The sequence below is a fragment of the Dermochelys coriacea genome, chromosome 17 (genome assembly GCF_009764565.3).
Source record: "Dermochelys coriacea isolate rDerCor1 chromosome 17, rDerCor1.pri.v4, whole genome shotgun sequence".
In the NCBI taxonomy this organism is placed as follows: domain Eukaryota; kingdom Metazoa; phylum Chordata; order Testudines; family Dermochelyidae; genus Dermochelys; species Dermochelys coriacea.
This window is the reverse complement of record NC_050084.1, coordinates 5378592-5394658: the sequence shown is the minus strand read 5'-3', so window position 1 is coordinate 5394658 and position 16067 is coordinate 5378592. Positions and strand designations below refer to the sequence as shown.

Here is a 16067-nt window from a genome sequence, read left to right as displayed (position 1 = left end):
TTGCACTCAACCCATTAGTTCTGTTTTCTTCTTTAGACCAGGAAATCAAGGTAGGTTTGTTGGTTCTTTGAGAGCCAGTCTTGCTAATGCTCAGCATGACTCTTCCAAGAGCTGCTTTCTTCTCTTCAAGTTTCTGTAAGAAACTCTGAAGGGGCAAGCCTAAGAATGCTTAAGTAGAATATGGTTAAAAGTCTAAACCCAGCAGTGTAGCTTTTACTTCAAACACTCAAGGTTTGTATAAATCAAAATAGAGGCCAAACTTCAGCAGTTGAGAGAGAAACTAGATAAGCCAGGAAGCAATAGGAAGGTGACCGTCCTGTCATCTTTGGAAGGAGATACTACTGCTGGTAGTCCACTTAAAAAAAAAAAAAAGCACACAGCAGCAGAGCCAGGAGCACACTATTCAGGCTTTTATGCTGTCTCAAAAGCTTAAAGATTTCCTAATTGTAGAATCAGACTAGAATTTATGATACCTGCACAGCTGAGGTGTTGACATCAAATTTCCTGAAGATGGCAAAAGCCTCCTCAAAAAGCTCATTACTGATAGCAATGTTAGCAATATCTGGAGCATCATAATTATCCAGACGGTTGATATATTCCATGACACGAGTACGGTCAGCTTTAATAGCTGTGAGAATGAGGAGGTTTTGCAGGTTCCTAGTAAGAAACAGACAAGGCAATTAGTGACTGCTGAGTCAGGTACTTCACAGATTAAAAATCAATGGCTATTGTTAGAGGTGAATACTGTATGAAACTCAAATCCAAGGCCTTCATCCTAAACTCTCATCCCCAAACCAAAGAGTGAACTTTAGCAGCAACCAAAAATTATGTTTACTCCCCAAAGCAGCTGGAATTTTCACTGCAGCAGCCCTAGCCCAGAGCTAGACTGCTTCAGTGAAGTCTGTTGTAGCTGCCTATATATGGTTTAGAACTTTTTACCCACCTATGTTCACTGAACACAGAGTTATCAAGAACTATTTTCTCCAGCAGTTCAATGAGCTCATTGGGAAGATCAGCAGTCATGAAAGCTTTTACAGTAACAGACACTTCTTCAGGGTCCTGCGTCTCAGATAGTGCAGTCTGCACAACCTAGAGACAGAAGAGTCAAGCCATGAATAAGCTATAGTAAGCAAGTTGCAAATACTTCACCTTCAATTATAGCTAGTTCTGTCATCATGTTAAGAGTAGTAGGAAGTTTGAGGGAGACTATACCTGGTCAATAAGTGGTCTTCTGTAAGGATTGCTTTCCAGCAGTACGCTCCCCCACAATTCAGGATCCTTACGGCGAACTAAGTAACGTGAGAGGCTCTTGAAGAGGGAGTTTTCATTGCATACCTAAGTGACAAAAAGGTAGATAAGTGAAGTCATCTGAAATTACTTAAAGCAAATCTTAATAGAGATTCATAGAAATGTGAGGATGGAAGGGACCTCAAGAGGTTATCTAGTCCAGCCCCCTGTGCTAAGCCAGGGTGAAACATACCAAGGAGACACTGACAAGCACTTTTCTAAATCTCCAAATCTTGAGACTGGGAAGACCAACAACTTAACTTCTAATTATGTGGTGTGAAATTGACAGTAAGTAAAGCTCAGTTCAAGATTTATATCAGAAATTGGAGGAGGACTTTCCACAACACAGTCGCTGTGGAAATTCAAAGTAATCTCACTGCTTTCAAATTTGGACCAGATCCTTGGAAGAAGAGTTTCATTTAGATGAAAAAGTAATCTGACTAACAGGGACATGCCTTTTAAAAAAGGTCAGGGTGCTATACTTATGCCAGTTAATTCCCACTTAACTTCTGCTGCAAAAGCAGCTGTTTTTGCAGTAGTGCATAAATCTCTTCCCCAAGATCAAATAGTTTTTTGTTTTTTTTATTAAATTTGTGGGCGATTCCACCCCATTTTCCCTGAACTCACTGGATATACGCACATTAATAAGCTCCAAGTCGCACTGCCCACGCTCATAAGCCACACATGCCAAATGAGGGTCTCTCTTCTCACAGTACTTCCCCACAACACGACTGTCATAGTAGGGATTCTCACGCAGAAATCTTTCTGGGTTGTTGTTGCTGTCTATGTAGATTTTGGCCAGTGCATTATGAGTAGCAGGTTCCTCACAACCCTCATGAATTCTTGCTTCCAACCATGGAAGGAGCAGTTTTAGCCTAGAACCAATATATTAGTTTTATTAACAAGCCTGCAGGATCTACCCAACCCAGAGACCTACCCAGTTTTTTCCTGAAGGCATTACTCAACCTCCTACCATTGTGTGTATTTCTCTCAAAATTTCTTTACTGAAAGCTATCAAGTTAGTTGAATGCCAAAAACTAAAAGCCACCTCCATTAAGTCTTAATTGTAATGCCATCAAAGCATCCAGATGCACCTCAAGAGTCTACAATTAAAGATTATCTATTCTTTTCCATTAGCTCCCCCACAGTGTTCCATACAGGACACTACTGGAAGCTAAGGGAGAAACTTGTCACAAGGCTATAAATTTGTCTTATTTAAATCACTGTAATAAAACTAGCCGAATGAAGGCCTAAACCCTTTTTCCTTTACAGACAGACCCTAAGCTTTAACCACAAACTAAATCAGAAATTACTAAAGTTAGAAACATTAGCTCTAATCAAAAGCATATACAGAGATGGTTATTTGTGGAGTTGGATACCTGTTTCTTTTTTCTACTTCTGCAACAAGCTCATCAGTGGAGAATTGACCTCTCACAACAAGGATCAAGTTCTTTATCACATCTTCAGAACAATCCACATCAAGCAATCCCCCAATGACAACAGGCAGACGGCTTGGATTCACCTAGGGCAACAAGAACACTTTACTAAAGTGACAAATTGGAGTGCCAACCATGGAGAGATTGTATCTTCCTTCCCTGAGAATCCATTTGCATGTATGAGAATTGCTAGAATATTGTTCAACTTCAAGTGGGCCTGCTTCATTTTCCCTGCCTGGCTCAGACAAGCTCCTGAAGACCATGACCAGTTGAGGCAGATACTATGGATTTCTCAATCATGTGAAGATTGACAAGAACTTACACCTTCCTCAGACTTCAGCAACAGGGCTAAGTATGCGAACTATGTAATGTGCCATTCTCATTCTTATGAGGAAAGAAAAGGTGGTTTAGGCCATTGTGGAATTCCCCTCAAACGCAGCAGCTATACTAGCTTTCATGGAGGGGGAATGTTTGTTATAGAAACAGAAGGAATTAATAATGAAGAATCAAGCAAAAATGTTCTGGAGGTTGAACCCTCCTTTCCTGGAAAAAAAAAAAAAAGTCTGTTTTCACTAATAAGGTGGCCAGAAGCAGAACCAATCACTTAGGAGAGGGAGAAGGACCACTTGTGTTCTGAGAATTATATAGCTATTTGTTGAGAGCACAAAAAAAGTTACGTGGTTAACATCCTCTCCAAGATGGATAGCAAGCTTCAAAGTGGGTTTGTTTGAAGTGATTTAGATTATGAATTTTGTGGTATTGGTATTGCATGCATTGGTAGCCATGACCGTCCTTGTGAAAAGTAACTGGATGAAACCATAGTAAGCCATTTGGCCTGAAGGCTTTTAAGTCCCTCTGGACATTTAGCTCTTACCTTCTGTACATAAATCTCAATATATTTTTGGAGGTTATTTCTATACAGGTACAGCACGAGGTCATGGACAAAGTCAAAGCGATCACATACAATGATCAGTGGTAACTGGTCAGTCAGTTTTGCTTCCTGCAAAGAGAAAACACAAAAATATGAATGACTACATTAAAACTGGAGAAAGTTGATAAATGAGGCAAGTCTGAGAAGACCAGTCTGATCAGAGATAGTTTACTGTTTTTAAATCTCAGCTGTTTTCGTTTCCTAAACTAATTTACCTGACAGCATGTTACTATTGTTCCCACTTCTTTGAAGCCATGCACATATAGTGAATTTTCAAGGTTTACACCCGTTTATAATACCTAGAGCAAAAAACCATCTGAAATGTCAGTCACTGGTCCTTGGCACACCCACATCTACAAAAAACAGTTTTAGAACACAGGACAACAACAAGTATTACAAACCTAAGCTATACTTGAGCATTTGTGAACTGCCATTGGTGTTCAGCGTGCAGGATTAACACTCTGGGATTGCAACGAGAGTCTAACAAAACCATTTTAAGGATGATGTGGTCTCAGTCATGTGCGAGATGACCAGATATGCATGATTTGGAGCTAGTTTCTCACCTCACTCCTTAATCTGAAGAATTTCAGGTATCCCCAAGGATACCACTGTTTCTGAATTTAACTAGGATACCCATGCAGGGTCACACCCATCTTAAGAACCTACCACACTATTGCACTGTTGAATCACTGACTTGTGACTGCAGAGGTCTCAAAAAAAAAAAAAAAAAAAAAAAAAAAATCAGAGCATGCATCAGTAGTCTGCATGTCCAAAGACCTTTGGGAATTAATGCCCCAAACTGGCAAAAGGCAACATGTCTAAATAAGCTAAAGTGGGAGCCAAATACTATACATTTAGAGTACCCTGAATAATCTGCCTTGTCACCCAGCTACTGAAAGTTGTTTAACATGCACATCCCAGAATGTAATTCTACATACAAGTTGACAATGAAGGATTAACAGACTGGGAGACCTAATCCAGGGGATTTACCTGGTACATGTCCTGCACATTCCACAGACACAAGGAACAGCACAAAAAATAGCTTCTATCAGGAATTTGTTGACAGTAACCCATTCATTGAGGATAAATTTGTTATAATAGAAAGACCTGCCGGTTACACACAAAAACCTTCCCCAATAATAGCACTTTTTTCCTTAGAGTTGCTTTTTTGGGACATTAAAACAAAGTTTTTCTACATGACAGACGAGGAAGTGTTAAGCAGCAATAGGTTGTATTAGCTATTTAATAGATTTGCTGTCACTCACCATGAAATGGCTATACAAGCAGGACAAAACGTGAAGGCAGGAAATGTTCCCAGATAAAGACTGATTCTCTGGCAAGTGTGTTTAGAAACAACCTTAGTAGTTGTATTGACTAGCTAGTGTAACATGCCAGCTGGCTACTGATTTTCAGCCTCATACATGGTATCCTTCCAGCCTCAAACCTGAAGATCTGACATCAGTATAGCATGTATGGATCCACTAATTCTCTAAGTTATTTTCACAGAACACTATCCTGTAGTAGTAGTATAGAACTGGCCAGGAAAAAGAAAAAACAGATGACTTCTAGAACTTTCTCCATTCATAGCTCACGTAATTCAATCCAACTGGCATCATATGTTCCAGTTATGACTGTTTATTCAATGTGTCCAACTCTAAGACACTAGGGAACAGACTGGCTAAGCAGTATCGTCCAATACAGGTAATATCTGCCGACTTACGGATGCACATGTGGCCTGAGGAACAGCATTCATCTTGCCTATATTCCAGATGGTCTCCATATTAGAAACTGCTTAAAGAGATTAAGAACTCTGTTTTGGACTTTCATATGTCTATGTGCAATCCAGAGCGCCTGTTCTCAAGACATCCACTCCCACTAGGGAACACCACTCAGTAGTGATGAGTAATACTGCAATGCTAGTCAACTCTTTACCTTGAGGAAGTTTTTAACACGTTCTGGATCATAGCAATTGCTTTCTCTGCAGATTCTTTCCACTTCTTTAATTTGCCCCGTCTTGCATGCAGCTTGGATATATTTGAAGTGCACTCTGGGTCCTGGCTGAGTTGCAAGGGAGCCCAAGAAATAATAGACCTTAAGGGAAACAAGACTCAATATGAATAGTCATACCAAAAAAAAAAAATCAAGTTGATTATGTGACCGTTTGCTCAAAGGACTTCTCATAAGTCTCAGACTGCAGCAGAGTAACCATAGGATGCCTAAGACATATTTGAACTGGAGAAACTAAACAGTGGACCACACAGAAGTGGAATTGAGAAAGCATGCACAGAAGATAGTTTAAGGCTCTTTGGAGCAATGTAAGCAATAGCAAAGTCACAAATCCCTCTCCCTAAGGTATATGTTACACAAGTCCATCTGCTCTGGGCAAGTAACTGAAGATTTATAGTCCAGTCTGGCTAGGTAAACTCACTCCTTCCTTCATTTTGGGGAGTCACTGGTCCTCTACACTCAAGCTGTAGCTGAATCATGGTGCAAGCAGGCCAACTGAAACAACCATTCACTTCCATTTCTAACTTCTCCATACGGTTGAGAGGATGGAATACATTGCATACTTTGGAAAAGTATTCAGCTGCTCCGCTTCCAAAATGCTCCTTGGTAGGTACACATTTATAAGTGTGCAGTATTCAGCTAGCTCAGTTTTGCCATGTATCTAATGTCTCTTGCACAAAGTTTGATCCTGCTGCTATGCCAACTGTTAATACTCCTTACGTCACTGCCCTCAAATGCAGAGCAGTGATAGCTTGCTACAGGCCACACAAAAATAGGATTAAGGTCAATTTATGTTTTCAATTACATGTGTAAAGCAACTGCCATGTCAGATAACCATTCTTGAACAAGCACTTTCCAGAAGTCTCACTGAAATAAATGGCCAAAAGGCCAATGCTTGATAGTGAGTTTTTGGCAATGCTGTTTAGCTACTTTTTAGCTAGGACTTTAACTAGACTTTTTATACAGAAAACAGCTTTGAAAGGGGACCTTTTTCACCTATATGACAAAGACAAGATTTTTCTTTCCAACTTTTTGGATAAAGGAACGCTTTCCAAGGGCTAATGTCTCCATCTATTCCTATCAACTCCAGATCCCAATTGTCCATTGACATGTTGCTCTGTTCAAAATCTGCAGTACCACCTAAGCAATTTAGGATCTCTTTTTTCTGTACAGATGCTGAAAGTGGATAGAGTTCAGTAAGAAAGGACTGACAAATGAATGGGGAATGGCTAAACTAGCCAACGAGAGGGTGGGTGTAGAGGAGATACAAGTACACAGAACTAAGCTCTAAATATGGAGTAGCCACCAGCAGAGTTTAGAAAAGCATAAAAAGGTAGGAAAGCTGGCAGCTACTTCTCAAGTATACAAGTTTCTGATGGACACACGGACACACGTTGCCCTTTTCCCTCATGGAGATCCTTTTGCCAGTCCATTCTAAAGGCCTCCACCAAGAATCTACTAAAAACTTAGTTTACCCAAGTAGTTTCCTGGCAGGCATGCAATTGGACAGTGAAGTAGTCAAAATGGCAGGATTTAGACCAACTTCTTGAACTGTTGTTTTTGGAGGGTCAGACAAGCCCTATAATGTGAAACTTTCTAATGTCCATCAGGTTGCCAAATGGACTCAGCACTCCTATGCACAAGAGCATACAAACTATTACATCTGCAATATAATAGATGTTTAAGAAAGTGAAGTTTTGCTAAACAAAGTATTCCTATTGCATCTTACCTTCAAAGCTCTTAAAAGACTCAAACAGCTCAATAAGTGACTGTGTTGACAACTGTTCATGGTATTTTGAAGCTACCTGAACACAAATCTGCAGGTTTTGACGAATGTTAGCAGAAAGCATGGCACGCAGACACTCCAGAGAGTCTTCTACTGATAAGGAGCCAAAATAATTCACCAGCCACTAGAGAGATAGGAAGATCATTACAAAAGTTTCTCCATATAAAATGTTAGGCACCAATTTTAAAGCTGCTTGCAGTGTGATAATTTTAAGATCCTGGAAGCTAAGCTAGCCAAACTTCTACAACATTTTGGATTCTGTACCTCAGGGTTGAGAAGATGAGTGTGAACTACTGCACGCTTGATATCATACAAGTCAGTGAAATGTTCTAATGCTCTCTGCAGCAGGCCAGCTTTCTCACACAGCTGTGCAATGTGAGCCCGGTCATAGTGAGTAAACATCTGGTTTCCCAAGATAGCATCTGCAACCTATAAAAGGACAGTTGGAACAAGACTGGGTTTATTCTAGTTCTGGAGTTTGTACATTAGATTCTGCATATGACTCATCAGGAAAAACTACAATAAAATTACTAACCCAAATCAGAATGAAATCTTGAACTCAACTACAGAAGATCCCATGACTATTTTAAAGAGGTCACTTGAGATACTAGAATTAGAGCCAGGGTTAATGGTAGGTTTCTAGGCATGAACTTTGTCCTCTCCACCCCCCCCCCCCCAAAAAATCTGGATCTCACTCCCAAGGGTTGTTGGCTTAACTTGATATTAAATATCATGGCACAGTATAAACAGGGAAGTTGTTAGACCTGAAATATGTAGATCCTAGCTTAATATCTGACTGGGAATAAAAACCGCTTTTGAAATAGTTAGTTCTAGGCAAAGTTACACTAATTTTCATTAAGTTTCATTAAGTTTAAGGTACCTCTAGTCAGATATTAAGCTTAGCTGAAATCCATAAACTACTATATCCTCTTCTAAAATTTTTCATACCTATGCTGATGGAAGTTTCGTTACAAGATACAAAAACCTGATCAACTGTCAGTTTGAGGACATCTACAAGACATACCTGAGGTGCATGCATGAGATTCATCTCAAGTAAACGTGTTTGCAGGGGACCCTCAGAAGGGCGGTTATTCTTCAATGCATCCAGCAAGAAGGCAGTACACTGCTGAATTAGGTTGTACTCCATAAACACATCCACTATCTGGAAAAAAAAAGTACTATTTTGGAACTGCAGTACTAGTTTCAGTGAAAAGGTTCCATTTCAAGACATTAACAAGTTTACTTTTTAATATGCAAGTTTAGATGCAGTCACAAGGTCTAGTTTGATTTTACTATTATCATCCCAGTCAGTCAATGAGAGCACTTGTTTCGTGTTCTTGTAAGAGTATGATTGCCTCTTCAGGAGGATGAGGAAGTTCAATTAACAGGTTATGCTTGAAACCTCACAAGGCAGAGCCAAGTATCTGAGCTATCACTTCCTTGGAAACACTGCTGAAACAAGCTTAGCTTACCCATTTAAATTACTTTTCAGTGTTAGAAAAATTAATTTTGAAAAGCCATATCTTCAGGAGGCAATTTAATACCCTTTCTCCACTGGCAGCTTTAAGTGGTAGGCATGAATCCCAACTCATTTGCTTAACAGTCTTAAGATTTGCAGGATATTTAAAGTTATTACTTGTGTGATATCTGCAAGAGGTTCTTCATCCTGAACTAGCATTTGAGCAAACTGCTGTCCTTGGTCAGGGCTGATTCGCATTACATTCCTCAGCAGGAAAATCCAATCTGGAGTATACCCAACCTGTAAGAGTAGCCACAATAAAAAAAAAAGTGTTAGTGCTTCAAGAGAAGCTAAATAAAGTCCAACAGATACAGAGCCAAGGAACAGCTACATGAAAGCATCAGGAATCAGTTCTTGTAAATGAAGAATCTGCACTCATTTGGGTATCTGTGTGGGGAATGTAAAAAAGCTACATGGGTAGAAAAGCATAGAGCTGTTGCCCAAGATGAGTCAGTTGCTCAGTCAAGATTTTAACTCAGGAGTATCACACATCCCCTTTAAGTAGTAGGCCAAAGTGCAAGTTTTTAAACTAATTAAAAGGATAGTCTTGAATGCAATATTCATATTTAGCTAAATGTTCTGGAAAGATAGGTATCCTATGAGATTAACTCATTTGTGCCACTATGATACAATTGTTTAAAAAAAATGTGGCTAAGAAAGCAAAAGTTCTGAAATATGCTAAAAGTAGTCTGTTTCTTAAATCCAAGTAGTTCCCCTTAATTTATGCTCCTGAATTCAGTACACTTTACAATTTCAAATGCAAATGTCATCTGTATGTAGTTAGCACAGCCTCACCTTCTTAGCATACAGAACAATCTTCTGGACTTGTCCTGTTTCAGCAAAACATTGAATGACCTTGTTAGGAACATTAGCTCTTAGATAGACACTAAGTGCCAATGTAGGGTCCACAGATTTCACTAGATCTCCTAATTCCTCTGAACACTCCAACTGTTTAGAAAGAATATAGTTAAGAATAACTCATTTTAATAAGTATAGACTAGATGAAGGTAGATTACATATTCTAGGTCTAAAGAGCATTCGTGGTACAGTGCTGGGATAACAATCTTCATATTACATATACCAGGTTGAGAAGATTCAAAAGTATTTTCCAGTAACTGTGGACTTAGTCTAAATTGCTTTATGAAAGATGCATCCTAGCTTGTCATAGTTCATGGGCCAAAGTTATTACGAGATTTAGCTTTACAAAAATATTTCAGGTTGTACCAGTCATCTGTGGTGGCAGCAATACAAAGGGCTACATTCCTTAAATCTCAACCTACGATAAGATTAAGGAATACTTGTGTATCCTTGTTTTATTTTTTCAGTGTAAATTGGATCATTTTTCAGTTTGCCTTTGTTTGGATTTTATTCCCTCTATCCTCCAGGTTTGGTTAATAGCACCTTAGAGTGAGATTTACATAAAAATCCCAGTTGGAGTCAGACTAGAGACCAACTGGCAATGATCCAGTATGTCTGCATTAAAATTCTGCTTCTTCTAAATTGGGTCAAGAATATACTTTTTCAGCATTGTGAGAAGGACTGGCTTACATCATTTACTAGTGTCATCTCCCTCCAGCTAATTAAGGAGTGGCTAAAAAAAGCGTCCCTGCCCACAACATGGGATGAGTCACAGTAAGCATGACAAGGGCCTTGAATATAATTTGTTAGGAGTGTCCCTTCAGAGATTTCAGTCTTCCCTATTTCTGAGGAAATTTTTTATTCTTCACACGTACACTTCTGCCTTGATTTAGCACAGTGTCTTGGGAAGTTAAAAACAGTTGTCAGCGTTGTAGTAGATTAATGTAAAAGCATAATGGAGATTATGGTTACACTGAAGCACTTGCTAGGTCTATATTCAAGGGGAAAAACAAAAAACCACCCGATTCCACTACAAGACATCTATCCCACAAAGATGGCAATGCACATAAGTCAAATTACTGATTTTTGTACAGGATATAGGTCTTAGTCCTTGCAGTGCCCATGACACGGCTGTTACTAGTAGAGATTACCCAAAATTATATTTAAAAAAAACCATGCATTGCTGCTTTACCTTATCCTCTTTTAACCATTTCTCCAGAAGCTGTTTGCGTCCCTGCTGAAGCACTGGTCTGCAGAGTTCCAAGGATTCATATTTGTTCAGCTGACCTTGGTCTAATAGAATTCCAAAATACTGGAGCAAGGGAGAAGTCTGACCTGGCTGTGCTTGAACGCTCTGGAACCGGCGTATGGTATCTGGAGTACGCAGGATTCCCTTAAAAAGGTTAGAGGATGCATTTTATTCACCAGCTCCATTAGTGAAAACTAGTTTCAAAAGTCACTCAGGACTTTGTCTGATCAGAATTCTTTGCATATGTAAGAACTATTTCTTCACCTACTCGGATTAGCAGCTACACCAATGAGTGTCACTTAACTCTTCAGTTGTGACACCGTGTATGCTCTGGTACCAGCCCAGCACTGGTATAAAATACATTAGCATTAAAGTTTCAACCTTAGTTTGCGACAGTTTTGTACATATCCCTTTAACATCTAGTTGGAAATGTATTGTCCTGATAACTATGACAGTAAGAATCCCAAATTTCAGAAGCAATGCAGCTGTTCTGTATGCAGGGCAGGCACAATTGGGCTTCAAAGGAATGATTAACACCATAGGAGAGGTAGTTCAAACGGCTACTGTCATGAGGAGACCACAGAAGCGCAAGAATGGCCATACTGGGTCAGACCGAAGGTCCATCCAGCTCAGTATCCTGTCTGCTGATGGTGGCCAATGCCAGGTGCCCCATAGGGAGTGAACCTAAACAGGTAATGATCAAGTGATCTCTTTCCTGCCATCCATCTCCACCCTCTGACAAACAGAGGCTAGGGACACCATTCCTTACCCATCCTGGCTAATAGCCATTAATGGACTTAACTCACTCCATGAATTTATCCAGTTCTCTTTTAAACCCTGTTATAGTCCTAGCCCTTGCATTCTTTGACTTTCCAGATTTCATGTGGATTCTGGATATTCTCTTCTGCTGCTGGTTTTCTCCCTTATCCTGTCTTACCACTGTAAAGGTTCAGATGCCCAAACTCAGTCTCATTTTACACCCAGGCTCCTTTTACTCCCATAATCCCTTTCTTTAAGCCCCACTAGTGCCCTTCTAATCCTGAAAGACTGTTTAATAAAAGACCCCATGTAGTTACAATATCAACTTTGATCTGGATTAATATGCTTGCATCTTGTACTATTCTCCCCACCTATCTTTGTTCCTTCAATTTAGTCTGGCTGAAGGCCTGACTTTATATTTGTGTGCACCGGTGCAGTAAGAACAGTTCCATTAAAGAGTTCTATCCTAGCACATCACTTTGGTGAACACACCTGTTTAAGCCATTTCAGTAGTGCTACTTCCAAGAGTAAATACTGATCCTGCTAACACTTGAGTGCACATCTCAGATGAGGACCTAACCTTGCAAAGGTTAAGAACATGTTTAACTGTTTATTTCTAGCTTTGATAAACATTGTTTAGCAACACTTATACCTTTGGTGCATTTGCTGCCACTTTTGCTGCCTCCGAGTAGTTTCCCTGGGCAAACAGTGCATTGAATTTTCGGGCAAAGAGTTCCTCCGCTCCTGCCAGATTGTTGCGGACAGCCATTCGCAAAGCCAGGTCAGGATTTTGCAGCACATTAGTGATGTAAGGAATTATGTTCTCTTCCTCTACACATACTGAGAGCACCTGAATTGGATTTAAAGAGGAGAAAAAAAAACAAACTGACATTTACAATCTGTGCATCTTCAGGCTGCAAGATAAATAAGGCATACCAAGTGCTCAGAGTAGATGCATTCTGCAAACATTTTCAATAGTGCCACAACAAAAAAAATTGTTTAGGGTGAAGGTAGGAGTAACAGGTTACATTAAGCAGAGGAATATTTAGGCTGAATATCAGGAAGTATATGCCACTGCAGTAAGCTATTTCTGCAGGACAAGCTCTGAAGTGGAAGCCCCATTTCTTGGTCTTACAGTTGAATTCACCACCACCACAGAACAACTCCTTCACTGACAAAAGGGTTGGGCACCAAGTTACACAATAAGTCCCTAGCATCTCTTTTCACAAATTTTTATTCCCCAAAGAATCCTATAGAGTAACCAACACATGAATTAGGGTTTAATAACTTTCCAAATGTTTAACCCAGCTTTCTCCTGAAATTGGAAGGTTGAATATATTGGCTGCCTGCTATGTCAAGTTAACAAGAGGTTTCCCTATCCAAACATTAAGATCTCAGGTTTCCAGACAGAGCCTACCTTTCAGAACCAGTAGTTTACTTTATGCACAGCACTGAAATATTGCTGAATTACTGCTTAGTTAGCAAGTTTCTCCTTCCAAAATTTTATTGGATATTAGCTGCTATAAGAAACCCTGAAGGGAACATCCTCAGTCTTTATCCACAAGAGTATAGAAGCCAGCCCACCCCACATATTTCTCCGATTAAGATAGTTCTTCCCCTCTGCACTTTTATATTTGCAGGAGAGCTCAAAATCCTCCGTTTCAGAGACTCAACTAATCATTCTGGCAGAGACTTGCGGACTGCTTCCATTCATCTACAAAAGTCACTGACCTGACATACTGTCCGTTCCTTTCAGGGGTTCAGAAAGCCACCTAAACACAGTATTCTTCACACAAAAGTCTGAAAAGAGTTGAACCTATATCTAAGGTTGCACAGACCACCACTATGGCACAAAACCAAAATCAGTATCAATTTCACTTCCTACATGCAACAGTGTTCACCATCTGCATTCTATACCTACTCCTAATTGGAAATAGTGCCAATATTGAATATTTACAGATGAACAGAGACTAGACTTTGCTAGTTACACAGATACAAGCTCCTCCCACTCACTAGAATGCACTCATCTCCATCTAGCACTGCAAATTGCGTGCTAGTATGTACAAGAACAAAAAGCTATTTGTGATTCAGACGTTATAATGACCAAAGTTCCCCACTCATTGTTGCCAGGAGAATTTTTCTTGTAGTATCTTACAGGATAGACAATCTGAGGGAGAAGTTATGAATACCAAATATGATTGTGGGATTAAACAGATTCTCCCAAAGTAGTTCTACAGACACTGGTATCAAGTTTGAGGAATTCTAGGATGAGATTCTATTCTACCATGTGGATTGTTTTTGTTTAAACAGCATGTTCTTAAGAGTTTCTGTATTTTAGCACCATATAGCAGGAATGCAGCACTACCCTTTTGAACTGAAAGCATTTATACAAGTTTTTCCTAAAGAGCCTGATCTATCTCAGAGAAATTCCTTGTTTTGTAGTAAGATTTTTACTACCTTTATAGAAGATTGGACTCTCGAGGACAGCACTGGCAGCCATCATGTTAACTATTGATACAGGTCACCTTTCTACTTTTAAGAAAAAAAAAGTGGAATATTTAAGAGTTCAGCTAGGTGGAATTAAGGGATTCTTATACCAGCAACTAGCCCTTCCACAAGTTTTATGTGCAAGTTAGACAAAATTTCTATACAGGTACACTCAAGTCTATTTTAGACAATTCTTCCCAATTAAGACATTGCAACTATTTTCTGCCTTTCCTGTTTTATGCACCAGAACTCAAGATTTGAGCCACCAATGATCACTGTTCAGGCATCTAGTTCCACTGCTTTTCATTTAAAAAAAATGAAAGCAGATTTCTGCGCTGTGACACCACTATGAACTTCAGCAGCATACAATCATAGAATATCAGGTTGGAAGGGACCTCAGGAGGTCATCTAGTCCAACCCGCTGCTCAGAGCAGGACCAATCCCCAATTTTTGCCCCACATCCCTAAATGGCCCCCTCAAGAATTGAACTCTCAACCCTGGGTTTAGCAGGCCAATGCTTAAACCACTGAGCTATCCCACTGAGCTATACCTTTTGGGTAGGTGAGGGTGGGCAAGAGTTAGAGGCAGATCTAGACATGATAGTGAGAAGTAGAGCACTTGAATGTCAGTGATGTCAAACATTGGGTTTTTTTGGACACACCGATTCTAGTCAAACATTCATGGACTCTGATCAGTTATCACCTAGTATCTCATTTAGAGGCCAGCCTGTAAACTGTTACATGAAGGAAATTGGCACTTCCACTTCAAATGACTAAGTCAATATACACCTTGCAAGTTTCTCCTAGAAGGCCGAGTGTTTGAACAGAAACATGAAGAGGATACTTGATAGTCATGATGCTTGACACTTGTTTCCGTTTCTCTCCCCCCCCAGCCCAATCTTGCTGGGACAGCCTAGCTAAGTGCTCTAGGAACAGCATTTCCTTACTTGTCCCTTTCTGTTAACTCCTATAATTCCAGCGGTTGCTTCATGCGGTGCAGTGACAAATATGGTTTCTCCACTGATTCTATTCATGTAGATGCAGGTGCCAGTTTCAAGGTCATACAAATGGATGTAACCATATTTTGTTATCAGAAACACCACATCATGTTTTTCACTAATCTGCAAGACAAGAGTAAGGTTGAATAGTCAGTGTACTTAAAACCTTGGTTTAAAGTCAAATCTGTTGTAATGTTACAATGGTTAGCATGAAGGGGCACAATTGTTTTGATTGCACAAAGTGATTGTGTTGTTTCTTACTGAATTGTGCTTGAGAGAGCATGCATGCACTTGACAGCACAGCAGCAGAATATCTACTTCTATCCTTCTTTGGGCTTACATATACCAAAATAGCTGGATACTTGTTCTATAAGGGGGAAGGATGATCAACAATTAAAAAACAGCTTACAAAAGTTTAAGGCTTGAATGGGGATTATTATACTTAAAGTATAAACTCTGCTGAACCATTTATTGGATTTTAGGACATTTTTCTTTGCAAAGCCTCAGGTTCTGTAGCTGCACAGGAGTGTGTATATATTTACCATCCTGCTATATTACCATATCCCCAAGACAGTCAGTCAGTCAATCAATCTACCATACCTGCATTGCTACAGGAAAGTCATTCTGTGCTTCAGGAGGAAAGAAGACATCCACTGCTTTCTTGGGAAATGGTTGGTTCCCTGTTGGTGGTGTGCCAACTTCAATGATATGCAACTGTACAACAGATGAGATCAATCAACCAACCAATCCC

General features: G+C 39.7%; 1 protein-coding gene across 1 annotated transcript in view; it reads right to left on the bottom strand.

The window, feature by feature from the left end:
* The window catches only part of CLTC (clathrin heavy chain), a 52188-nt gene that overhangs the window by 11980 nt on the left and 24141 nt on the right, over positions 1–16067 (bottom strand). Inside the window, 17 exon segments of the mRNA XM_038376200.2 lie at positions 474–657; positions 944–1089; positions 1213–1335; positions 1928–2162; positions 2667–2809; positions 3598–3723; positions 5587–5745; positions 7293–7294; positions 7391–7571; positions 7712–7876; positions 8472–8609; positions 9084–9206; positions 9762–9914; positions 11017–11217; positions 12485–12682; positions 15266–15439; positions 15917–16030. Of these exon segments, the coding sequence (XP_038232128.1) occupies positions 474–657; positions 944–1089; positions 1213–1335; positions 1928–2162; positions 2667–2809; positions 3598–3723; positions 5587–5745; positions 7293–7294; positions 7391–7571; positions 7712–7876; positions 8472–8609; positions 9084–9206; positions 9762–9914; positions 11017–11217; positions 12485–12682; positions 15266–15439; positions 15917–16030 (2565 nt within the window).